We start from the raw sequence: 27,856 nt of genomic DNA, 5'->3' as shown, positions 1-27,856 counted from the left end.
ATGCGAGGATCAGCAGGCAGGCAGTGTGACAGCGAGCGTGCGTGTGTGTTTGAGAGATGGAGAGAGAAAGAGAAGTGTTGCTGTGAGAACAGACCTCCACTGCATTGCTGCCGGAGCGCGGACCACACCACGTCTCTGTCTGTCTCTGTCTCCGCTGGTCTCTCTTTTGCTTCTGATTCCACACAAAAGTGTGCTATGGACACGTTCCGTTTGCTCCAGGTAAAATATGCCAGGATTGTGTCTGAAGTTGAATATGCTGGGGTTTTTCTGTCTATCTATTAAGTGAGCTGTGAAATGCTTTCCTGCTTGGAGAGACGGCTGTAGTGAGTGTGTGAAGTGGTTAAATGACTTGGAGGCAAACTCAGAAGTCAGCTCTCTCGTGCCAGGGTTTCATGCATGGCTTCGAGAAGTAGTGAAACACTGTGTGTAATCCTGTTGGACGCTGCACAGCACATATTTTAGAGCTTGTTAAATTTTGTCCGTTTATTTTCTTGTCTCATTAAATTCTCAGATCCATGAGCATAGATTTGGGACACCATATGAACGGAAACACGTCTCTACCACAGTTAGAAACTGCTGAATAGTCCTTATCATGCTGCTGTGATTGTATGTAATTTAAGCGTTACATGTTTGTGGCATATTTTTATTGGGTAAATTATTTTATCCATAAATATAAATGAACAGGGACACTACTTGCTGTTACATTTGTTAGTTGTTATTCAATGAAACTCCAGCTCTGAAGTCTCATTCTCCATTTTATTTACAAGACTTTTCAAAAGTCCGGTGTCAGTAAGTGACAGTAAATTCATTTATAATGTCACAAAAAAATTCTATATAAAATAAATGCTGTTTTAACATTCTATTCATCATACAATCCTGAAAAAAGTATCATTTCCACACAAAAAAGCAGCAAATCAGCACATTAGAATGATTTCTGAATCATCATGTGACACTGAAGACTGGAGCAATGTCTGCTAAAATTCAGGTTTCCATAACAGAAATAAATTACATTTTAAAATATATTCATAGTTCTTTTAACAGGCAAATAATATTTAATATTGTACTGTTTTTACTGTATTTTTTATCAAATAAATGCAGCCTAGGTGAGCATAAGAGACTAGCTTCAAAAATATAAAAGATTCTGACAGCTTCACTGATGACGTGGGGCATGTCAATGACATCACATGTTTATACTTTTTTTTTTTTTTTTTTTAAATGTTATCAAATGAAGTTTTAGAGCCATGCTGGAGGGAAAATAGCACACAGATCTGATAAACTGATGGTAATTCTTCTATAGTGTTATTTTGGAGCTTGACAGTTGTGGTAACTATGAACTATAAATGAGATGTGTGAAGATTATTCAAAAATATCCTTTTTGGGGTGTGGGGGGGGGGGGGGCATATTTCGCTTATGTCACTTTAAACTTTGTTTTTGATTGACACATTTGCTCTGGCACAAACCAGATGTTTACTTTTACATGTCTTGTTATTGCTTTTAAACATGTAAAAAACAATTATTATTTCAAATCATCTAAAAGAGTCTGTTTGATGTTTTAATTCAATGTTCAAAAGACAGAGGACAAATACCTTTTTTTTTACAGACTTTTTCTTTTGTTTAGATGAAAATATTCATTTGATTTTAAAACATGCTTGTGAATGTTAAAACCAAACCTATGCTGAGCTATTCCTGGATCGCAGTAATAAAGTGTATTTGTTGTGTCATTTTGCTGTCACATTACGAGCATTCAAAATTTAATTGGAGAAAATGAGGACATATTTATAAAGGTTTATAAAAGACTTTGGTTTGCGTGAATTTCATTTTATTTGCTTGAATGAAGGATAACTAGCTGGCAGAACTTCAGAAGCTACAAGTGATCAAGTGTACAGAGGTGCTTGGATGCTCTCCTGTTCTGATGTGGCAGAGATCACGTTTGCTTTCCTGTCTTCATCCTCCTTGGTTCAGTAATCAGAGTATCTATTTCTATCAGGTAGAGTCCAGGAGACCAGCAAGGCTGCCATTGATTCTCACCATTAAATAGCTGTCTTGCCTGCAGCTTGGGATCCTTATTGCTCTCATTTCCACCTAGCGTTTAGGGTCGTAGAGATGTGTGTGTCTGCGTGTGTCTGATTCACTCTTTTCTAATGCTGATTTCATACTTTACAAATTATACTTTTTGGTGCGTTCATCAATGCGACTGTATTGTGAGTACTAGCAGCAACTGTGTCCCACTGCAACTAGGTAATGAGTCGGGACAAGAAGATGCCAGATTTACTGTTTTATTCATGTTTTTGTCACTTTGAATTTACAACCAAACCTTTACGTGCACAGATCACAGGCGTTTGCATCCTGATGATATATTGCAATGAAGCAGCTGTTGAGCAGAGATGGCATCTCAAAGCTAGTTTGCCAAATCAACGTGACTCGACTCTGACTAGTCAGTTGACTTGGGCTCCAAATTAGAATCTTAAGGTTTGCAAAGAGGAATATTTTTTTGCTAATTTTATGATACAAATCTCTGTCACACTTTTTGTTTGGTTGGTTTGTTTATGCTGTCATTTGCTCCTATATTACTCAGTCATCTTATTCTAGTAAATCAGGAATTGTTTACTTACCCTATTTACCCCAGAATGGTGCGTATTAATACCTAAATAGTACATATGTGACCCTGGACCGTAGCAATAGCCAAAAATACATTGTATGGGTCAAAATTATCGATTTTTCTTGTAAGCCAAAAATTATTAGGATATTACGTAAAGATCATGTTCCATTAAGATATTTTGTAAATTTCCTACCGTAAATATATCAAAACTTAATTTTTGATTAGTAATATGCATTGCTTCATTTGGACAACTGTGAAATGTGTGAAAAAGGCGATTTTTTTTTTTTCTTCAATATTTCGATTTTTTTTTTTTCTTTTGCACGCTCATATTCCAGATTTTCAAATAGTTGTATCTCAGCCAAATATTGTTCTATCCTAACAAATTTCCCAAAATTTACCCTTATGAATGGTTTTGTGGTCCGGGGTCACATATTAGTACCTTTTGAAAGCGTACAACCCCAGTAACAACATTTTTAATAATGTGAAACATGAAATAGTCCTGAAACAGGCTTTTTAGAACTAACCCAAAGCATATACATCTAACATACTTTATTATGCTAACCAAGGCTGCATTTATGTGATTAAAGATACAGTAAAAACAATAATATTGCAAAATATTATTACAATTTAACATAACTGTTTTCTGCTTTAATATGTTTTAAAATGTAATTTATTCCTCTATGGCAAAGCTGAATTTTAATCCGTATTTAATCAGTCTTCAGTGTCACATGATTCGTCAGAAATCATTCTAATATGCTGATTTACTGCTCATGAAGCATTTCTTACTAATATAGTTTTGTAGAATCTGTGATACATGTTTTACAGGATTCTTTGTTGAATAGAAATTTGAAAAGAACAACATTTATTTGCAAACCAAATTTTTTGTAGCATTATAAATGTGTTTGCTGTCACTTTTGATCAGTGTATTGCATCTTTTATGGATAATGGCATTTATTTCTAACCCCAAATGACTTTAGAAATGCTTTATACGATTAAGTGTGACGATAAGCATGAAAAGATGCTAAATTAACATCATTAATAGAAGTTCACATCAACAAATTTGACAGATTACCTTTATACCAATTGCAAACTGAGCATTTTTTAGTGCACGCTCACTTCAGAAAACCCCTTTCACATCAGCTAAACGATTCAAACTAAGACAACAAACAGACTCTGGTCCACGCCAGAATCTCTAGTGTGAAAGCACCCTCAAGTGTTCCTCTGCTCTTTGTCTTCCAGATGGACCCTGTCCAGAAAGCAGTCATCAACCACACATTTGGAGTCTCCATTCCTCCCAAGAAAAAGCAAGTTATTTCTTGCAACGTCTGTCAGCTCCGTTTTAATTCAGATGTGAGTACAAAAAACTAACTTTTCTCTGGTTATTTGTGTTTATATGAGGACGTGTAAATGTTTGTCTTTGGTTTGTGCATGCGCCACATCTCCTTCCAGTGTACCCTTTTCTCTTAAGTATGGAAAGAGAAGTGATCTTAGCCCATTCCAGTTCTGCCTGTGTAAAAGTGGCTGTTATAGTGCTGTGTTTCGCTCTGCACGCTGATGGCTGATTAAAACTAGCCCCAGTACAGCCGTTTAGGGTGCAAGTGGCAACGCTCTTCATTAATCATACAAAACAAGGTAAGTGCGCTAATGTATGGTGATTTTAGCAGACGTGATGCTGCCAGTTCCCTCAGCCAGCTTTTAATGAACACTTCTCAGCCATTTTCAAGATGCATGCTGGATCATTTGAATGGTTTCATTAAATCAATTGTTATGTTTGCTGTTTTTCAGTGCGCTCTCATTCTCTTTCTTTACCTGTGTTGATTGCACCCTAAGTCATTGAGTCCATAATACACACAGCAATTCAGCACAGATACCACAGTACGCCTTCAAAATACATTTTTGATGTTGTTACACTCTTAAAAATAAAGGTGCTTCACGATGCCATAGAAGAACCTTTTTGTCTAAATGGTTCCATAAAGAACCTTTAACATCTGAAGAACCTTTCTGTTTCACAAAAGCTTCTTTGTGGCGAAAGAAGGTTCTTCAGATTATAAAAAGGTAAGAAAGAGATGGTTCTTTAAAGAACCTTTGACTGAATGGTTCTTTGTGGAACCAAAAATGGTTCTTCTATGGCATCGCTTGAAGAACCTTTTGAAGCACCTTTATTTTTAAGAGTGTAGTTGAATATACAAAGCCTATGTTTTACATATAGTAGGGAATCAAGGATCATTTCTTATTCAGAACCGTTTCATTTTTAGTAAAAAAATTAATTAATTGGAATGGTTCCAAATTATTTCCAAGTTATGTTTGGTTTTATTAAATGTGCTTGATTCCTAGCTCATGAATCATGACCAATTGAGGAAGAAAAAAAAACATGGCAAAATACAAAATAAATGGTCAATTCAGTTGTGAACAGGATTGTGTGCCATTTGAAATTGAATTGAGATTGCTTTTTAAATTCTAAGTCAGTTCCGAAATAGTTCAAGGAAATTAATTGATCAATTGAAATTCAAAGCAATTCATTAAACTCGAATGATTGCTTGACAAAACCTTGTTTTAAAGATTTGAAAACAGTTGAGCCTTGAAGATTTGTTGAATGTTACACCTCCTGTGGGTTGGGATATTTTCAGTTTAACTCATAAATTTAAAAAGCAAGTGAATTCTCTTCATTCTGAATTTTTCAAAACCCAGGTTGTGAGCTTGCAGTTTAAATTGAATATGAAGGTGAAAGACTGTGAGAAAGAAGACACCGAAAGATGACAACACATCTTTAATTTGACTTGCCATTGTTACACATTACAGCAACATTGTAGTCTGTTTCGTGAATTATTTTTTCATTGAAGGACTCTTTTGAAGAGATTATTTTTGATGAATCATCAAAATGACTCACAATTCACTCTTAAACCACTTCATTTATTTATTTAAAATTGGATGAGAAAGAAGTGTGTGTGTGTGTGTATGCATATATATGTATATATATATACAGAGCCAATCCTCCCTATACGCAAAGTACGCAAACGGTGTAGGGCCCCCGAAACACCAGGGGGCCCCCCTGCTCTCAAAGATGATTTAATTTTAGTTTAGTTTTTAAATTTGGCCAGCGGTTATGAAAACCGCTTATGTTATTTCATTTAATGCGGTGCACTGTCGCCCTTTCTACGTAAAAAAATCAGTCAAATCATGTAACGTGAATGTCATACAGTGTCTTACTCGAGACAAAAAAAAAAACCCCGACATATATATATATATGTACATACATACATACATACAATGGTGGCCAAATTTATTAGAACAATAATATTTTGTCCAGCTAGAAAAAAATGGTTTAATGTCAGTTATTTCTATCTTCTGCTGTAGTGTGCCTACGGGAAATATCAGTTTACATTTCCAAAAATTCGTTTTGCCATTAATTGTAATAATCCAGTGAGATTTTTGTTTGCACAAGGAGTCTGACAACAGCCAGTGCTCCACACAGAGATCTGATCTGATCATCATCCAGTCTCTCTGGAATGACATGAAGAAACAGAACAAACTGAGACAAACTCAATCCAGGAGAACTGTGGCAACGTCTCCAAGATGCTTCAAGAAACCTACCTGCAAAGCTACCTGAAAAACTATGAAATGTAAACTGATATTTCCTACAAACACACTACAGCAAAATATAGAAATAACTGACTTGACACCATTTTTTTAGCTGGTGAAAATACTAGTGTTCTAATAATTTTGACCACCATTATGTATAATGTACAGGTATGTAGATGCAGGGGTGTCATGCACTCATTATTTTTGAGGGGGCACAAATGGGGGGGTGGGTCGTCATGTGACACACTACAGAACTTATATTTTATTTATTTTTTCCTTTTTATTCGAAACATCTCCAAACGCATTAACTATATCATGAAATATCTTGATTCTCACCTTTATAGATTGTTGACCTATAATGGTCAAAGCAACCTAATAATGTAACCTGTCTGTTTACAGATATGGGTGTCATGCCATAACATTTTTAATATGCCTGAGTTTATATTTAATGTGAACTTAACATTGAAAGTTAATGTGAATAAAAACATTGCAAGTTAGGCTACTAATCATAACACTTTCATTGTACAGAAAGAGAGCAAAGAACATTTGAACGTTCTAATCACGCCGGTGTGATTGTATTAAATATAGAAAATATTAATCGGCTATTTTTTGTCTTTTGGAAGCTGCATTCAAAATCCACTTGGCTCAAAAATCTGAGGGGGTACGTGCCCCCTCACTATGAATGGGCATGACGCCTCTGTGTATATGTATGTATGTATGTGTGTGTGTGTATACACTAGTCAACATTTGAAGTGGATCAAAACCTTTCAAAAAATGAGTTTTTGTCTTAGGACAACTTTTATGAACTTTTTTGATCCACTTCAAATGTTGACTACTATATATGCAGTATATAGTGCAACTAACATCAGTTTGTTGGTTTGTCACTCAGCTGCTGTTTATGATTTTCCTGACTTTTTGTAATCTATAATAGATTTTCATGCATAATGTCCCAAATAAAATGTGGCATTGTTTACTCACTGGCAGAGCAGTAAAATCCCAGCGGTTGCACTAAACAGTACCGTTGTGTTTACGAGTGCGCATACAGGTGTGGGGTTCTGCACAGAGTTCGCTGGCTGAGGCTTGTGTTGTGTTGTTCTCTATGGGAGAGGGGTAATTACTTACTGTACTGCCATGTTGTTCCACTCTGTCTTGGCATTGATTAAGCCATTTAATTTAAGATGAATGGCACAGGGTGGCAATAAGCCCTGGCTAACAGAGGGCTCCCACTGCGAACGGTAATTGAGAAAAGGTTTCTCTCCGAGTGGAAAACAGACGCAGGCGCACCATTGTGCATCTGTTTTGTCTCCTCCAGGTCTTTTTCATCTTTATCATGACAAACAGGCAGGAATGCAGCACAGGAACCCGGGGAACCCCTTTGGACTCCTGAGCAAAGGCAGACGTGGTCCTGTTGTCTCAGTGGGGCGGCTGCTGGGTGTCCCAGTCGGCCTGTTGTTCCCTCCTGCGGTGCATAATTGCTTGATTGCTATCGAGTTTGAAACCGTTTTCCAACACAGCCAACGTGCTTCTGAATTGAAGCGACTGCTAGAGATTAACTTGTCTCAGCTTCCTGTTATCGTCTTCCCCTCTCTCTCACTCCAAACAAGTACAATAAAGCGGAAAGTGAAATGACTGCCTTTCTTGGGATAATTTAAAACAGTTTCCTCTTGCAATCTCCCATTTGAACAATGCTTTAAAGATTAAGTGGTGTATCTGAGCTAGCGTGGGGCGAACAGAAGTGTCAACGGATGTTCCCCAGACCGCCGAGCTCTTTGATGCTAATTCTGGGTGCATGTGTTGCCACGTTGTGATCTCCACCGATAGAGCTGTCTCTCCTGCTCTCCGTGCTCCCTGGAGATGCTCATCTGCAGGCCCAGTCCAAAGCACATCTTGCTTAAGTGGAAGTGATGCTCTGGTTGGCGTGTCAGAATGAATCAGCCCGTGTCCCGTGTTTACCTTCGTTCTCCGCGGGCCTGAAGATGCCGTGTTTTTAGAGCACTGTGCTGTTACCATTTTATGTTCCAGGGAAACAGAGATTCGCACACGTTATACACAGGCAAAATGGCTCGTATCGATCTCACAGCTTGCTCATGTAGATTAGCCATCGCCCTCAGAAGCTACAAACTATCCGTGGTTTTATTAAAGCTCAAACGCCTCTTTGTTTTTGCCACAGTCCTGCGATGTAATTTAATCCCATATTTAGTGCACGTTCTGGACTCACTGTGTCATCCAATCCTGTTGCCAGAAGGAAAAGAAACATTGTGTAACCAAAGGTTGAGCACATCCTCGGCCAAGCTCTAATGAAGTTTTGAGGGAAGCAGTAGTTCCACTCAGTGCTTTTGTTTCCATAATGAGTCCAAGTGTGCCACTGTGAAGTGTCTAATGGGCTTTTTCGGTGAAAATACATCATAAACAGATTAGATAAATAGGGTTTGATATTCCTCCCTGCTTGTTCTGTGAAATATTCCCAAAGTGGTGTAAAATAACAATGATATTCAGATTAGTTTGGACTTTAAAAACACTGTCTGGTACATTGATTTATTTTTTTTATAAAATCATATCTAGTTCTTTGCATAATTTATAGCATATTGGTATGTTGCTATAGTATTCATATTTTTTTTTAAATAGTATTCTGCTATTTCTATTATTTCTGTAAATCACTTATGTAATCTACTTTGATTACATGTAATCTATGTAATCAAATAACTTTTAATAAAATGTGTGTAGTGCATGCTTCTACAAAACATCTGAGTAGTTGCTAGATTTTTGTATTTTATTTTTTTAGTCATTTCTAGGGCATTCTAGGCAGTTGCCAGGTTGTTTCTTTGGAGTTGCTAGAATGTTCTAGGTGGTTGCCAAATGTTTGGTGCCAATGATTCATTTTTAATTCAAATGTAAATGTAAAATCATTGCATCCAAGCTTTCTGTTCATCAAAACATCCTGAAAATTTAAATGTATCATGGTTTCCACAAAAAAAATATTAAGCTGCACAACTGTTTTTTAATATTAATTATAATAAGAAATGTTTCTTGAGCACCAAATCAGCATATTAGAATGATTTCTGAAGGATCATGTGACAATGAAGACTGGAGTAATGGATGCTGAAAATTCAGCTTTGCATCACAGGAATAAATTACATTTTAAAATATATTAAAATAGAAAAATGTTATTTGAAATTGTAATAATATTTAACAATTTGACTGTTTTTACTGTATCCTTGGTGAGCATGAGAGACTTTTAAATGGTCATGTAGCTGCTGTCACACTAAGTATTTTAACTCCACATAATCAGGCATCATGAATGTGACTTGCTGGTGAGCATCACCACTGCTTTTGGGCTAATGTGTACAAATAGACACACTCGCACGCAATACATGTTCCCCAAGTCAGTATTGATTAGCACTAATTAATGGCTCACATCAATGTGTGTAAAAGCCAAACCTTAAATGCCATTTATGTCCATTATGTTTTAAAACATGCCAGGTGTATAATTACGGCCTTTAACTGTTCAAACCCGCCACGCAATTTACTGACCCCGTACAAGTTTGTTGTTCAACTCCAGACTCTGAAATGCCTCATATAAATGACCTTACCATTAATGTGTTCAGCATTTTATTTTATATGCTTTCCACGAACTAAACATGCTCCCATTTTCTGTAGAATGCAACTTTAATGCTGTAATTACACTTCAGGCAGGGCCTGCAGGCAGCTGACAATTCTATAAATTGTTTTTGGTTTGATATGGTGTTTTTATTTCATATTTTAACTCCGAAATCTTGGCCCTCTGTTTAGCTGTTAAAATAAATTCTTGCAGATGTGGCCTGAATAAACTCTGCGAATGTGGGAAAATTGACGGTGAATATTCAGCTTTTCACTCTACTGCCTTTTACAAATACACAGAAACTGTTTATACTGAAACCTTTTGTTTCCTGACTGCTTTATCTTTTTTCAGATACATTACATTGTCTGAGGGTTTTTTTTCACCTTTGCAAGGTGTGTGTTTTGAAGGTTGTGCGTTCTTTTGAAGACTGCATAAAAGAAATGAGAATAATGGCTGGCGTACTCTCTTAGGTTTCCCTTATCTCCTGTAAATGAGCTGTTTTATCTCCATTTGCGCTCAGCGTAACAGAGAAGCCCTGGTCATTTCATTTGAAGTTACCTGATCTGAAGGTGTGTGTCCTGCTGTGATGTGACATTAGGTGAAGTGGTGGCTTCCCTCCAGAGACCTACAGCCCTTATGTGAGAACATGCCAATATGGCAGATAACCAGCACAACTCATTAAAGCTTTATGGTATCTTATACATGCTGTGTCATTACAGATGCCACACCCCCGCAACACGTGTTTCTGTTGACCTGTTGTTTCGTTGCTTGACTAACATTACCCAGGAGCATCCTCATCCAAGGAGATCCTAGTCTCAAATTTCCTGTTTACACCTGGTATTAAGATGGTGGACGTTGCTAAATTTAACTCGGTTTTTGCACTGTAAACTGTATATTTATTTGTATTTCTTTTCCATATTTGTATTATATGAATAATTTCTGAAGGATCATGTGACACTGAAGACTGCTGAAAATTTAGCTTTGCCATCACAGAAATACATTTTCTATCTTATATTGGAATAATCTGCACGATATTTTGGTTTTTGCTGTGTTTTTATTAAATCCAGCTTTGGTGAGCGTAGGAGACTTTTGGACAGTAGTGTAAGTAATAGTTTTGGGGGTTTTTATAGCTGTTGTATTTAGTGCTAGGCAACGATTAATCGCATCCAAAATAAAAAAATTTGTGTACACATGTGTGTGTGTGTGTGTGCTGTGTATATTTATTATGTATATATATAAATACACACACATGCATGTAAATATTTAATATTATACTGTATATTACTATTATTTAAAGGCACAATAGGTAAGTTTTTGCCGCTAGAGGGCGCATATTCAAAACAAACAAAGAAACAAAGGCGTAGTTTGATGACGCCGTGACTGAGTGTGGAATTATGGGAGTTGTCGTCTTCATCCCCACAGCCGACGCAATCCGACGGGACTCGGCCAGAAATCATGTTCATGGATGAGCTAATGGTTTATTAACGTAGTAGAATGAAGCAGGGTGAGGATGAAAGCCGTCGAAGCGAAACGAGGCGCTGAATGAGTGTGACACACTGCTCGAAAGCAGCGGAGCTCTTATTATGCCACAGTCGACCGCTTCCGCTTCTTCCGGTCGTGCGTATGTGGGGTAAAGCAGCGCTGTTTTATCATTCTAGATACATTTGAAAGTTCTATTATAATGCTACTCTGTGCGGTCGTCACCGGTCTAATAAAACGCATAACATATTAAAGCGTCTTTGGTGTTTCCATGTTTTCTACAAAACAAAATCGGAAATCGAGAGTGTATGACGTCATTGGCAGGCGACACAATGACACTATAGACACGGGCCGTGTCACTAGTTAAAATTTAAACATTCTTCAAAACATTTGGGATAATGTAAGTACACAAGTCAGCAAAATATCTAACACTGTTCTAGTGGTTTTTTTAATAAAAAAATCGTACATATTGTGCCTATAATATTATATCATATTAATATTAAAAACATGTTGTTTATATATTAAATATATTTATATGTAATATAAATTATATGAATATAAATATATACATGTAAATATTTTCAAAATATTTACTGTATGTGTGTGTCTTAATATATACATAATAAATATACACAGTACACACGCATATATAATATAAACAACAACTTTTATGTGGAATGCGATTAATCGCGATTAATCATTGCCCAGCACTAGTTGTATTATATCTTGTCTAGGCCCTCAGAATGCCTGCCAGATTATAGGGTTTTTCCACCTTCAAAACCTCAATTTAAAATCATGCTAACAGTTGTACACAGCGATATTTCTCGGATGACTGCTCTTAATACCAGGTGTGTGCAGAGCTTACATGTGAGGAGATCAGAAAAAAGCTGGAATAGGAATGTTTCACTGCATTGAGATCTGCAGAAATTCTTGTGAACTTTGTGTAAGATTGAGAATTGAGGATCAGTTCCATTAATACTGGTACTACTAGGGTAAAATGCTTAAAATGTCTGGGTTCTCCTATTGACATTTTCTATATAATTATTTATATTTCAATATAATTCGCACACATTATATGTAAATCAATTTGCATTGCTTTGACCATTTTCTTCTGTGTTTTTAAAATGACTAAAAGATTCAATAATGGAATCGTTAAGGAACTGAAATCAGAGTCATTCAAGTACTTGCAGTTCCGGTCCCTAGTTAGAAAGCACCGCTAATTCTTTTGTCTTTTTAAAAGTACTTATTTGGAAGATGGATTACCGGTGGGGGTTCAGATCAACTGAAGAGTGAAAATTGGCTAATAATCAGACTTTTGGCATGTTTTTTTTTCATCAAATTAAGATTATTGTGCTTAAAATTATTTTAATGGCTGAAGTGAAGGGAAAGAGTGTGTCATAATTGCTGTATGACTTCATGCATTGAGGGAGTTTGTGAGCAGAGGTTTTGTGGCAGGGACCTGTGGCCTCGGAAAAACAACAGCAGTTGGCACTAATAATGCTTGTATTGCATAATTGGCTGAATCATTTGAAATTGTCAGTGCAAGACCAAATTTGTCGCATGCACAACTACAAGCGCATATACAGTGGGTACGGAAAGTATTCAGACCCCCTTAAATTTTTCACTCTTTGTTATATTGCAGCCATTTGCTAAAATCATTTAAGTTAATTTTTTTTCCTCATTAATGTACACACAGCACCCCATATTGACAGAAAAACACAGAATTGTTGACATTTATGCAGATTTATTAAAAAAGAAAAACTGAAATAACACATGGTCCTAAGTATTCAGACCCTTTGCTCAGTATTTAGTAGAAGCACCCTTTTGAACTAATACAGCCATGAGTCTTTTTGGGAAAGAGGCAACAAGTTTTTCACACCTGGATTTAGGGATCCTCTGCCATTCCTCCTTGCAGAGCCTCTCCAGTTCTGTCAGGTTGGATGGTAAACTTATCAATAGCAGCAGCAAACCATTTCAGATATAATGACTGTTTCCAAACAGGTTTTCCAGACTATACACCCATCTGCAGTTGTTTGAAAAAACAGGTAGTCCTACTACAAATGAAGCTTCAGATGGCTTTCTTATAGGCATTTCTACACACTAGTCTGTCCTGTATTTTAACATAGAGAAAAAGTATATGAGACACTTTTATGAGACCTATTGAAGTGGGATCAGAGCATAACACAAAAAAACCTATGAGAAATAGAAAAGCAAATACATTTCTGACAGTGATACCCCATCTGAGGCCAGTCTGTTTATTGCATCAGCCAGCCTGTGAAAAAGACAAAGCATGTATGCATGAGAAAATAGGCTCCCTACAAGATACAAGATCAACTGTGTACTTTCATACAACAAGCTGTTACAATGTGTAGGTGTGTATGTCTTTGACAGATTTCTTGTACAGTACATGAGTGCTGAACGGGAGGATACAGAGACAGCTGTAGGGTAATGCACTGATATTGCTGGCAGCTCCTATTTGCAAATATCAGCAGAAAGGCTTACTGATGCTTATTGCATATGCAAGCCTTTTTTGTTTGCTCGTTCGTGTCCTGCTCTTGTTGCAAAGACATTTTTGCAACATAGCTATTAATAAAGAGTGTATGTGTCTGACTATTCACTGAGGATGTCATATATGCTCGTTGGGCCTTGTTCATGAAACACGAACAGAATGAATTTCTGTGTAAGATGTTTGTTAAACTATTTTCAAGTAAAAAGTTCATGCAAAACTAGCAGAATACATTTTTATTTAAATTTTCTGGCAAAACATTCTTGATTAATTGTGATCATCTCTGTACACTGCCATTCAAAAGTTTGGGGTCAGTAAGATTTTTTTAAATAATACTTTTTAATAATAAATAATAATAACACATATATTTAATGCATCCTTGCCAAATATATCAAAAGTGACAGTAAATACATTTTTAATGTCACAAATAATTTCTATTTGTATTTCTAAATGTATTATGGTTTCCACATAAATATTAAGCAGAACAACTTTATTCAACATTATAATAAGAAATATATAATAAGTATAATAAGATTATAATAAGAATGATTCTTGAACACCAAAATCAGCTTTACCATCACAGGAATAAATTACATTTTAATACATATAAATCAAAAACTGTTTTTATTTTAATAGTATCACACAATATTGTTTTACCTTTTTTGATGAAATAAAACCAGACTTGTTGAGCATAAGAGACTTCCTTCAAAAACGTAATTATTAAAAATAGCAAACAAACAAACCCCAAACTTTTGAATGCAAGGTATGTTTGGATTTTTATTTATTTATTTTTAATCAAATTTAATTCCAATTCCAGATTTATTGTATTATTATTTTTTTTTCAAATCAATGGAGCTGATTTCCAAGTGTCAGTTCCAAACTTTTAACAACTGGAATATTGCATTTATTTGTGACCTTTTTTTCGGTGGAGTACGAAAGAAGATATTTTGAAAAATGCCTGTGTGTTTTATTTCCAATGTTGTTTGGACCCCAACATTCTTCAGAATATCATCTTTTGTGTTTTACAGAAGAAAGGAATGAATACAGGTTTGGAATGACATGAGGGTGAGCAAATGATGACGGAATTTTTTTCTGGTGGAACTTTCCCTTTAATGTTCGTGAAACATAAACCGGTTGGTAAATCCATTCTTAGTTTAAAACAATTTCCAGAGAAATTCGTGCTGCTCGTGTTCCATGAATGAGGCCCCATGATTGCTAGAACTACGCTGGAAGACACTTGATGTTATAAAGACTGAAATTACAGTCAGAGTGTGGATGTTTTTGTAAATATTAAAATGGACGCACACACTTAGCTTGGGAGAAAGTCAATTTATAAATGTCAAGTGCACTTAATCCAAGTCACAGGAGCTGCTAACATTTGCACAGTGCGGAGAAGACAAAACGCCCAGGGTCGTCACATCATTCTCTCCTGTCACTGTCTGCAGCAGCGTCCCGTGTGTCATTATGACTCTCATGCCTGTCACTTGAACAAGCAATCTGTGCTGTTGGTTCGACGGACATTACGCACCTCATTTTCGCTTGGTCTGTCTCTCTCTTTCTTCTATCTTATCATATTTCACGTTTTTCCAGCTCTGGCTCAGATGGTTCAACACACATTCACAAGATCACAAGTGAACTGCGGCCATTATTTCTTTACGACAGAAAAGAGAAAGAAAAGAACTTTGACCCCTCTTTAATCACAGCACCTTTGCGACATGCTGATAGCCGCATGCTTTGTTATAGATATTCTTTTGTCTGTCTGTTTGTGCGTTTGTTTTGATCAAATGTATATATGTATTAACTAGTGAAGTTAATATGTTTCTTTCAATAGAGGCACATCCAATACTGTTCTGAAATCACTGAATTATTAAATCCAAGTCCCCCAAATACGGGTTCAGTAACGGTGTGTTCAGACTGACAGCGATTGAACTGACTGTCGGCACCAATAAATAGATAAATACATTTTATTTGCTTATTTAAAATCCATAATTATGAAATAAATATTATGTATTTTATTGTTATATAGAAATATATTCATAATAAACGTTTTATGTATTTATTTGAAACATTAACATACAGTATATATAATTAAATAAATAATATTTCTTTATTTTATGTTTCACATTCATTGTCTCTGTCAGTGTGAACGGCTCTTACCTGAGAACTTTCTTCTGTGATTTATAATAAAAATCCTATTGCTTTAAATGTTTGTATCTCATTACTGAAGGACAATAATTAATACAAGCAGTGACATTCCTGTAATTGCTATTTAAACACCTGGAATACCCCAAACTTTAAATAATCTGCAGTAAAAACATCCATGAGCAGTGCTGTCTGGCTTTTCCTGGCACTGTCAGAAATCCCTTAAACTTGCAGTTAGTGAACGTGACAGAGTATCAGCATTTGGAGAGAAAATCCATCTGCAGGTCCCTTTTGGGATTTTGTCACTTTTGATGTCATAAAAATGAGAAATTGAGCTCCTAATTCTTAGCAGTCAGATATTCAAAGGATCCTAATCCCTCATAAGCACTCTCTCTCTCCCGCTCCATTTCGCTCTGTTTAAGTGTGAAGTAGTCATTTTCCCTTTAAATCTTCACTTGGAAGTTGAACTAAGATATGAGTAAACTCTCCATTAACGGCCTCGATGAGTGCCGGCTATCGACGCCCATTTAGTTTTCTCCATTGACAATCAATTCCCTCCAAACAAACAGTGTCCGACTCTATTTCTTAGGCTCTGGAAAATGCGTTCATCTCAATCTCATCGTTACCTTGATTGGAACAGTGCCTGCTATTGAAAGCACGTTTGAGATGTGTGTGTGTGTGTGTGTGATTGCAGTCCATGATGATAGATGCTTGTGTGAGAAATGAGCCTGATTGGATGGTTCATTTGTTCTCCTTTGTAGAGCCAAGCCGAGGCGCACTACAAAGGCAGTAAACATGCCAAGAAGCTCAAAGCACAGGAGTCGAAAAATAAGCAGAAAAGTGCAGCCGCCCAGGACAGCGGCACTAAGACAATCACCACCACCACCACTTCCTCCTGCACTGCAGTCACTGCCAGCTGCTCTGACCAACCAGGTTAATAGCTCCTTTTGTTCTTGCTCCACATCACCTGTCCCGTCCTCTTTCTCCACTCCTACCCTCTCCGTGTGTTTACACTCCCATGCTTTTCTTCCCGCCGCTCTAACCCTGACCCCTGTTTTCGCTCCATCTATGCGCTTGTGTTTGTGTGTACTGTATGTAGTCGTATTTTTCCTTGTAAAAGCCCATTTAGGATGACCGGGGGCATCCGTCAAGCTCAAAAACGTGCTCGTGTGCGAGGTAAGGTGCAGCCCTGCTGCGGCTGTAATCAGCCATATGCTTTTTCATGCTAACAACAGATCACTTTTCCCACAGCTCTGTTTGCTTCTTTCATCATTACCTGCATATTGAGTTTCACGCACATGATCTTTTTGTCTGTTTTTGTGGTGCTTTTAAATGTTTAATTATGGAAAGCGCATACAGAATTGGAACAGGCGGTCGGATGCGTGCTGGGATGTTATTTTCTTTTCTTTTTTTTTCTTTCTCCCTGGCCTTTGATTTGACTGAATTAGATTTGTGTTCCATTTCAAAGAACATAATCATCTGATCTTTGCTTCACGCTGTGACCCACTCAATTTCAGGCCCTTGTGTCTGATTAAGAATCAAGACCGGGATGTACCAAGACACATACCCTACGGGGTGCAAATCCGAGCCAGTGCATACTTTCCGAATTCGCTCGTTCTCTAGCCGGAGACAGATTTGGGTGCGCCTCATTTATTAGGCAGTGGTGGTCCTCATTGATATGCAGTGTCTTTGCGCAAATCAGGCCAAATGAATGTCAGCCTGATTCACAGATGGCTTATGGGTCCTCGCTGTCACGCCGTCGTATTAGCGCCGCGTTGAGCTCAGCCCGAGACTCTGGAAGGGGGCTGCTGTTGCCGTCTCTCCCCGAACCCTGGCAATGCACAGTGCAGTCAGATTTAGTTTACATGGGAAAACTTCAAGCACTAAATCATTAAAATTGCTAGCTCCAGTGCTTTACATAAGAGCCCGCTTTATGTAATATTTCAGAACTCGGTGTGTTGGATTATGTGCACACGGTAATTGCTCTGGGGTTTTTTAAGATCTAAGAAATGTTCCACACTCACTGACTTTCTCAGAAAGGATAGGGCAAGGTCATTTCAACATAGCGGTCACTGCTTGATCTGCATCCAAACAACAAGTGCCAATTGTTATCACTTTGGCTCTGTTCCAAAACCTAGGGAGCTGCCTATGTAGGCTGTATTTTAGGGCATTATTGGTTTGTTCCAAAGCTTTTCTTAGCTAAATTCTAAGTCAGAATTACAGTATATGCTACCAATTTGAATTGTAAGTAAAGACATTGTTATAAAACTTTCAGTGCTGATCTTTAGAATTTTCTATTCAACATATAGAATATTGTAAAAATGTATTACTGTTTCCACAAAAATGTTAAGCAGCCCAACTGTTTTTAAAATAAATAATATAAAAAAATGTTTTTTGAGCATACTGGAAAATTACTTTTGAAGGAACATGTGACACTGAAAAAATTCAGCTTTGCCATCACAGAACAAAATTTAAATTAATTTCCCAATATTACAGGTTTTACTGTTTTTATTAACTGTAAATAAGTGCAGTCTTGGTGAGCATAAGAAATAAAATAAAAACATTAATTAAAACATTTTACCAATCCCAAACTTTTGAACTTTTGATTTATTATGAGCTATATTCAAGAAGCAAGGTCATTTCAACATAGCGGTCACTGCTTGATCTGCATCCAAACAACAAGTGCCAGTTGTTATCACTTTGGCTCTGTTCCAAAACCTAGGGAGCTGCCTATGTAGGCTGTATTTTAGGGCATTATTGGTTTGTTCCAAAGCTTTTCTTAGCTAAATTCTAAGTCAGAATTACAGTATATGCTACCAATTTGAATTGATCAAAAGTGGCAGTAAAGACATTGTTATAAAACTTTCAGTGCTGATCTTTAGAATTTTCTATTCAACATATAGAATATTGTAAAAATGTATTACTGTTTCCACAAAAATGTTAAGCAGCCCAACTGTTTTTAAAATAAATAATATTAAAAAATGTTTTTTGAGCATACTGGAAAATTACTTTTGAAGGAACATGTGACACTGAAAAAATTCAGCTTTGCCATCACAGAACAAAATTAAAATTAATTTCCCAATATTACAGGTTTTACTGTTTTTATTAACTGTAAATAAGTGCAGTCTTGGTGAGCATAAGAAATTAAAAAAAAAACCATTAATTAAAACATTTTACCAATCCCAAACTTTTGAACTTTTGATTTATTATGAGCTATATTCAAGATATAATTATATTATATTATATTATATTATATTATATTATATTATATTATATTATATTATATTATATTATATTATATTATATTATATTATATTATATTATATTATATTATATTATATTATATTATATTATATTATATTATATTATATTATATTATATTATATTATATTATATTATATTATATTATATTATATTATATTATATTATATTATATTATATTATATTATATTTGCATTCCCTGGGAATCAAACCTTTTGAGCTTCTGGAATGATTTACAAATATTGCTGTAACTCAATTCTAGTCAATTAAGTTTAATACCAAAAACTATTAATTAAAGTTTAATCTAATTAAAAATGGACTGTTTTACCCAATATATGTGTGTGCTGCTGTCTTTGTGTGCTTTAGATTTTTTATGAAGAGTTGCTGCCTATCTTGGGTCTTCCAAACTGGCTAAGAAAGCAGCGGCCTATGTAGGCATTGAGAAAGCTTACTAGGTTTAGAAACAGAACTTTTAGTTTTGAAAAGCTTTCCAAATAGTTGTACTTTATCTCTGATCTGTTTTCTTATTCAGCTATACTAAGCTCTTTATGACTCACCGCAAAAATATTGAGAACAAAAACAAAGAGGCATATGTCTCTACGTCTGCCTACCACGCTTTGGAAGATTTGAGATATAAACTTAAACTTGGAGAGAGAGAAAAAATGCAAAAGAGCTGCAGTTCCAGTCTAGAGGTTCAGGTTAGTGTCAGCGGGTGTAATGTCACTGTACGGGGGAACATTAGACTGTTCTGGCTGCTTTGAGTCCTCCGGGAGAGAAAAAAAGCACGAGCAGAGAGTGACATTCATATAAAGCAGCGGAGTATTCTCTCAGAGGCCTGTTAGAGAGTGGGTGGAGAGTACAGGCATCTGACATCAAGTGCTTTTAGGACCTCCCGCAGCATGTAACGCTATGACAAGGGCGTAAGGGTGGTGGGCGATCCAGGGGTCACGTCCTATCACCTTACAGCACGCAGGACCCGAGCAGGAGCCTGACCCGGTGTAACTCATCTGACATAGAAACTAGAGTGCTTGCATGCAGCGAAGGGCCTTGTATCAAACCCAAACACACAAATAGGTTAAGAAAAAAAAACAGACAGGAAGGAGTTAAAAAATATATAAATAAAACAATTTGTAAAGTAAAATAATAATGAATAATAATAATAATAATTATTATTATTATTATTATTATTATAACATGCTTTTAGACCCTCAAGCTTTTATTTTGGTGAAATGAAGGAAAACATTTAAAGTTATAGTTGACTGTTTTTTATATGCTTCTTATTCCAAATCTAAAATTCAATTCTCAAAAGTACATGGTACATGTAGATTATAGAGCTGAAAAATGTGTAAAAATAATTTTAAAATATTAGTGCTGTCAAATCTGCTGTAAATATTTCTTAAATATGTACATGTATGTATGTGTGTGTATTTATATATACATGCACAGAACAAACACACATATTACGTAAATGCAGACTTTTATTTTGGATGCGATTAATCGATTTGTCAGCACTAAAAATATATTCTCATTTGAAAAGTGTTGAAATTATAATAAATAATAATTATTATTATTCTTACTATTATTATTGTTATATGCATTCACTCAAGTCTAATTAAACCCTCAAGCTTTTATTCTTTTTTTTATTAAAAAAAATCCATTAAACCTCAGAAGTACATGTATGTAGACTATAGAATTGAAAAATGTGTAAAAACTATTTAAAAAAATTTAAATAGTTATTCTTATTTGAAAAGTGTTAAATAATAATAACTATTATTATTATTATTATTATATGCATTTACTCAAGTCCAATTAAACCTTCAAGCTTTTATTTTGGTGAACTGGTGTAACGCATTTGAGTTTCTGCTAATAATTGACTTTTTATTAAATAGTATAAAAAAGATCCCCCCCCCAAAAAAAGATCCATAAAATCTAGGAAGAACGTGCATATAGACTATAGCCTATATGTTTCATTCCATCTTAGCCTTTTGTGGTTTATGAGTCGCACTAAGTATTAAAATCAGTTTTCTTTTCAATTAAATGTGTAGCCCTAATTTCTTTATTGACATACACACTGTTCTTGCTTCTTCACCTAAGTCATCTGACATAGAAACTAGAGCAGCCTTGCAGCAAACGGCCTTATATCAAACCCTAACCCACAATACTGGAAAAAATAGACAGGAAGGAGTTGAAAAATGTGCCAGTGCACAATACAACATGCTGAACCCTTCACCACTAACTGTCAGATTTGCTTTTTCCTTCCTTTCTTTCTCTCTCTCTCATGTTTCCAGAGAAAAGCGCAGCGCCGCTGGCTGTGCACAAAGTCCCTGCCTCTCCGCAAGCCTTTGTGCCCCTTTGTGCTCCCGCTGCGCCCGCGGTGGCATTAGTGCCCAGCCCTTGCAAGACGGCACCCACGCATGCCAGCCCACCCACTGAGCCGACAGGACACATGGCGGCCCTGAAGAACACCTCCAAACCAGCAGCGCTGCCAACGGCCCCGTCAGAGCCCTGCGCGGAGTCCGAGGAGGAGAAAGCCAAGAAGCTCCTGTACTGCTCACTGTGCAAAGTGGCTGTCAACTCCCTCTCACAGCTGGAGGCGCACAACACAGGTGTGGCCAACATCTGCCTCTGCATCACAGTGTCTTTCCCATGGCTTTCTCGGCGTTATGCGTTCTTCTTTATCATAAATGTTTCATAGAGTGACCCTCCGAGGCTTGGGAGTGTGGAAATGTACTTGCAGTTAAGACATAAATCAAACCCAGCGTAGCGAAGTGAGGCTCATCATTGATAATGTATGAAGAACTGGAAAATGTAGATGGGGTTCCCACGGTCATAGAAAACCTGGAGATATTGTGGAATTTTAAAAAGGCAATTTCTAAGCCTGGAAAAGTCATGGAAACTAATCAAATATTAAAAAGTCATGGACATTTATGTAGTCGGTATGCATTTCTTCTAGTTATGCTCAGCTTTAAAATATTTCATCTGCAAGAAATTGCCTTAGAAACATTATCCAGACACACTGCAGTCAGACTAATATTAATATATGAATTATATTTGTCATGCTTTTGATGACATTCACTATATGTCTTGATATTTGCATATTTAAAGGTCTTTTTTTTCAATCAGAAGAACTAGTATTTTAATCAAACATCCATTTTTGGTAAGTTTATTAAAAAAAGGCATGTAAAATACAATAAAAATGTAGTTCAATATTTTTTTCACTGTGAACATTAAGAAGAATTCTATAACAATTATAAACGACACTAATAAACAGCAATCATTGAATAACATTGAATCAGTCACACAAACGTCTGTAAGGCAAGGCAAGGCAAGTTTATTTATATAGCACATTTCATGCGCAATAGTAATTCAAAGTGCTTTACATAAAAGGAAGTAAAATAATCATTAAAATAATAATAATCACAACAATAAAAACAAGGAATTTAAAAACCTACTGTTAGGAATGTGCTCTTAACACAAACAAACATTCTCAAGCTTTGTTCAACCTCTTCCCCACTAAGTGGAAAATCCTCCCAAAATACCGAACTATTCCACTACTTCACCCCCTACTTTGACCATCATAAACCAAACAAATAGAACTCAGAGGTCCTACTTTCAGCTGATTAACCAACAAACTTGTCTTTCTTTGCCCACATTCTCTTTACCTTCACAGCACTTACTTTAACCTTCTGTTTAAACTTTTAAAATGATTTAAAAGCAATCAGTTCGGACAGTGCTCATTCAATAAATGCACAGCTAAACAGATGAGTTTTAAGTCTAGATTTAAATGTGGCTAATGTTTTAGCACATCTGATCTCTTCTGGAAGCTGATTCAACTGCGGGCGGCATAATAGCTAAAAGCAGACTCCCCTTGCTTTGTGTGAACCCTTGGTATTTCTAACTGACTCGATCCTAATAGTCTGAGTGGTCTGTTAGGTTTATATTCAGTGAGCATATCTGCTATATATTTAGGTCCTAGGCCATTGAGTGATTTATAAACGAGTAAAAGTACTTTAAAATCAATCCTAAATATAACTGGAAGCCAGTGTAAGGCCTGAGGACTGGTGTAATATGCTCAGATTTTCTGGTTCTAGTCAGAATCCTGGCAGCAGCGTTCTGGATGAGCTGCAGCTGTCGAATGGTCTTCTTGGGAAGGCCGGTGAGGAGACCATTACAATAGTCCACCCTGCTGGTGATAAAGGCATGAACAAGTTTCTCCAAGTCTTGACTGGAAACAAAACATCTAATTCTTGCAATGCTTTTGAGATGATAGTATGCTGATTTAGTTACTGCTTTGACATGACTACTGAAACTAAGGTCTGTCTCCAGAATCACACCAAGATTCCTGACTTGATTTTTAGTTGTTTGACCCCTAGAGTCAAGGTATGCATTCACCCTGAGAACTTCATCTTTGTTTCCAAATGCAATGACTAAAAGCTGTAAAAATAAGCACGTCAGCGACTGACATAATTCAAATATCCAGTGTTAGTTTGCATTGAATAAACAGATTTGTTTCTGTGAAGCCAGAGAAAACATTCTACTTTGTCTGTTTCATCAGGTTCAAAGCACAAAACCATGCTGGAGGCACGAAATGGAGCGGGTCCCATTAAAGCGTACCCCAGACCCGGGTCCAAACTCAAAGTTCAGGCCACACAACTGAGCAAAGGCTCAGGCTTACAGAACAAGACGTTTCATTGTGAAATCTGTGACGTCCACGTCAACTCAGAAATCCAGCTTAAGCAGGTATTCAGTTCAGTTTGCATGCAATTAATTATTTCTCATGATCCTTATTTATGCAGTTGACAACAAACGTAACGCGTACAGCGATGAATAATGAAAGCACTATAAATAGTAATGTGATTCTGTGGCTTGATCTTACCAAATTTGCAAGTTGTACTTCCTGTTATGCAGTTTAGGCTTTGATAATTCGGTTCAGTGTTAAGTTTGGTCACAAATGGGTTTCAGTTGCATTACAATGGTAATGAATTTGGTTTTCTTCACAGCATATCTCCAGCAGGCGGCACAAGGACAGAGTGGCAGGCAAACCCACCAAACCCAAATACAGCCCTTACAACAAGCAGCAGCGGAGCTCCGGCTCTCTGGCAGTAATGCATTATTTATGCTCTTTATAATCAAGCGCTTTCATCAAGTGTTACTCGCATCTCAAGTATCAGTGCTGTGAGGAGTTTGTTGTGCACTTTCTAGGCTGACAAATGCCTCTTTGGGATGCTAATGCTTCACAAGGGCTTAATGCTCGCTTGTCATTTTTCAAGTTCTATGCAAAATATATTGGAAATAACTTACTGGTTGTAGAACAGTTGGCTCTTCTCTAAGCTCCAGCTACCTTGCTTACTGTTGCTATCTCAGACGAGCTTCAGAATGTCACATAGGAATAAATGTAGTTTCTTTTTATTTTCTTCTAAGTGTTCCGTCCCTGTTCTCTGTTTGCCATATTTGTGAATTATTTATAGAAATCCCATTTGAAACTATCCAAACTATCCATAGACTTGCACTAGAAAAGACTTGTAATATTTTAATACTTTACACATGACAACAACAACAACAATTATTATTATTGTTGTTATTATTATTATTGTTATTGTTTTTATCAGCAAAGTATTAAAATATGTAAAATTATAATGATGATTATTAATAGTAATAATTAGAATAACATTAATAAAAAATATTTTGTAAAGTATTAACATGTTCATGATAACACTAATATCAATAATAACAATAATTCATATTTGTTAAGTATTGAACAATTAATGATGATGATTAACAATAAAGTATTAAAATATTTACTATAATACTTCTATTACAAAAATACTATTTATTAAAGTAATAATAATAATGTTATTAATAATAATAAAAAAATTTATTATTGTTGTTATTATAGTAAATAAAAATAATTGTATTTATAGTTATAATATTGATTATTATTATTATTATATTGTCTAATTATATTATTATTAGTAGTAAACTATTAAAATATGTATAAATAATACAAATTAGTATTATTGTTGTTGTTTCTATCAGAAAAGTATTAAACCTGGTAAAATTATGATGATTATTAATAGTAATAATTATAATAAAATTAATAAAAACATGTTTAAAGTATTCAAATGTTAGTTATAACACTAATATCAATAATAACAATAATTCATATTTGTTATGTATTGAACAATTAATGATGATGATTAACAATAAAGTATTAAAATATTTACTATTATACTTCTATTACTAAAATACTATTTATTAAAGTAATAATAATAATAATGTTATTAATAATTATTGAATTTTTTATTGTTGTTATTATAGTAAATACAAACAATTGTATTTATAGTTATAATATTGATGATGATGATGATGATGATGATTATATTGTCACATTATATTATTATTAGTAGTAAACTATTAAAATATGTATAAATAATAATTATTATTGTTGTTATTGTTGTTTCTATCAGCAAAGTATTAAACCTGGTAAAATTATGATGATTATTAATAGTAATAATTATAATAAAATTAATAAAAACATGTTTAAAGTATTCAAATGTTAATTATAACACTAATATCAATAATAACAATAATTCATATTTGCCGAGTATTGAACTATTAATAATGATGATGATGATAAACAGTAAAGTATTAAAATATTTACTATTATACTTCTATTACTAAAATACTATTTATTAAAGTAATAGTAATAATGTTATTAATAATTTTAAAAAAAAATTGTTTTTATTATTATAGTAAATAAAAATAATTGTATTTATAGATATAATATTTATTATTATGTTGTTGTCTAATTATATTATTATTATCAGTAAACTATTAAAATATGTATAATGATAATAATAATAATTATTATTATTATAGCAACAATAATAAAATAATCATTATAATTTGTAAAGTATTAAACTAATGTTATTATTATTTTCACAAATCTGTAATATATATTATAAAATAGATTTCTCTCAGTCTCAGTATTTAATTACATCTCGGGCTTTTGTGGTTTATTATTCGCTCTAGGCCATAAAATCAATTTCCTTTCGATTAATTGTGCAGCCCTAATTTGGTTATTGACATAGACACTGTTCTTCCTCCTCTGCCAAAGTCATTCAGTGTTTTTCTCTTTCCTCCAGGCCAAACTCGCCTTGCAGAACGACTTGGTGAAGCCCATTTCACCGGCTTTCCTCTCCACACCCTTCTGCCCCACCACAGTCCCGTCCATCTCCCTCCACCCTCGCCCCAACACCTCCATCTTTCAGACAGCCTCGCTTCCGCACTCCTTTCTCCGCGCCGCTCCGGGACCGATCCGATCCACCACGGGCTCCATCTTGTTTGCGCCTTACTGAGCGAGCGGCCACATCGGAGCGGACGTTTCTCCAACTATGCCACGCTACGGCTGTATGCTTGAAACAATGGTGTATTTATTCAAACTTTATCCTCACAAAACCCAGGAAGGATGTCGTCTTTGTGAGGGCTTTTGCATTTGAAACACTAAAAATAAACAAGAAAAAGTGTTGAACTGCTTCCTGAAAGACTTGAATTATCATGGTCTTCCTTTTCAACTCAACCAACCAACCAACTCCAGACAAGCACATGTCTTGAGGCGCTGTCAGAAACGATCCCAAATCTTACTGTAGGACAGTACGTGTTCAGTCAACGGCTTGATGTTGTCAGGGAGCCTGTGATGCAGTTGTTGGCCTGTGTGCTGTCTTGTATCGTGTAGTCAATAAGCTCAATCACCAGTACTTCAGTGGCGCCCGCTCTTTCCCTTTTAACAGGAAACACAGCATTTCTCTTCTCCACATGTGTTCGGGTTCTTCTTTTCAGCATAAAAATCATACACATATTTTGTGTATTAGGAAAACCGTGGGCCTTTCATCTCTCTGTGATATACTTATTTGTCACGAGACTGTACTCATCTGCAGCTCTCTGATGATGCAATAATGTACAGAATCAGATCATTCAATATTGATATTCTCCATAGTGTATTTAATGTTTACCTAAAAGGTTGCAATACTAGTTGTGTTTTATGAGCTGAAGGGGGCACTAAGAGAACTAGGTACGATATTTGGTACATTATTTTTAGAGATCAAGAGAGAAATATTTCCACTCACTGAGAATTCTTTATTTGGCTGCGGAATTTCATCGTCCATAGTATAAATGTATGTATGTATGAGAGTCTGTACATAAAGATGCTACGTTTTCAATAAAATAATATATTTAAATGATTTCTTTATGAATTTATACTGTATATTACTTTTCACGAATCGTTATTGGTCATTATTAAGTGTTTAGTAAATCTTCATATTTATTTTCAGATGCTTTTTTAATTATTGTTTCTGCTGTAATGTTTTCTTTGAGTTCATTTATTTGTGCAGGAGATTTGTTTGATGAATTTTTATTAAAACCAGTTCAGTGTTGTGTAATTTGATTATTAAATTGAATGTGTTTTCCCCCCATAGTCCTTAGTCTGTTCATGTGCATTCATCTCCTCGATTCGAATCTTGTTTGCTAATATAAATAACTAGATCATATCTCAGTTCTCTGTTTGCACGATACGATTAATGGAAATTATGTAGTCAACTTGATTCACCACATTCTTGATTTAAAAAAATATATATATGCAATTGTATTCAATTATTTATGTATTTTTTTATTTGTCAAGGATGTGATCAGTCAA

At 35.4% G+C, this 27,856-nt stretch overlaps 1 protein-coding gene across 1 annotated transcript; it reads left to right on the top strand.

Moving 5' to 3' along the window:
• On the top strand, window positions 1-27,625 carry LOC107562706 (zinc finger protein 385B-like). The gene is made up of 7 exons (XM_016247398.1): window positions 1-219; window positions 3,839-3,949; window positions 16,665-16,836; window positions 21,453-21,770; window positions 23,720-23,904; window positions 24,165-24,266; window positions 26,310-27,625. Exons 1-7 carry the CDS (start codon window positions 1-3, stop codon window positions 26,520-26,522), a joined length of 1,320 nt encoding a protein of 439 aa, XP_016102884.1. The 3' UTR covers window positions 26,523-27,625.
• Window positions 27,626-27,856: the final 231 nt, after the last annotated feature.

This window comes from Sinocyclocheilus grahami, unplaced genomic scaffold (assembly GCF_001515645.1).
Source record: "Sinocyclocheilus grahami isolate Dianchi unplaced genomic scaffold, SAMN03320097.WGS_v1.1 scaffold834.1, whole genome shotgun sequence".
NCBI classification, from domain to species: Eukaryota; Metazoa; Chordata; class Actinopteri; order Cypriniformes; family Cyprinidae; genus Sinocyclocheilus; species Sinocyclocheilus grahami.
The sequence above is the reverse complement of the archived record's forward strand: the minus strand, read 5'-3'. Positions and strand labels throughout refer to the sequence as shown.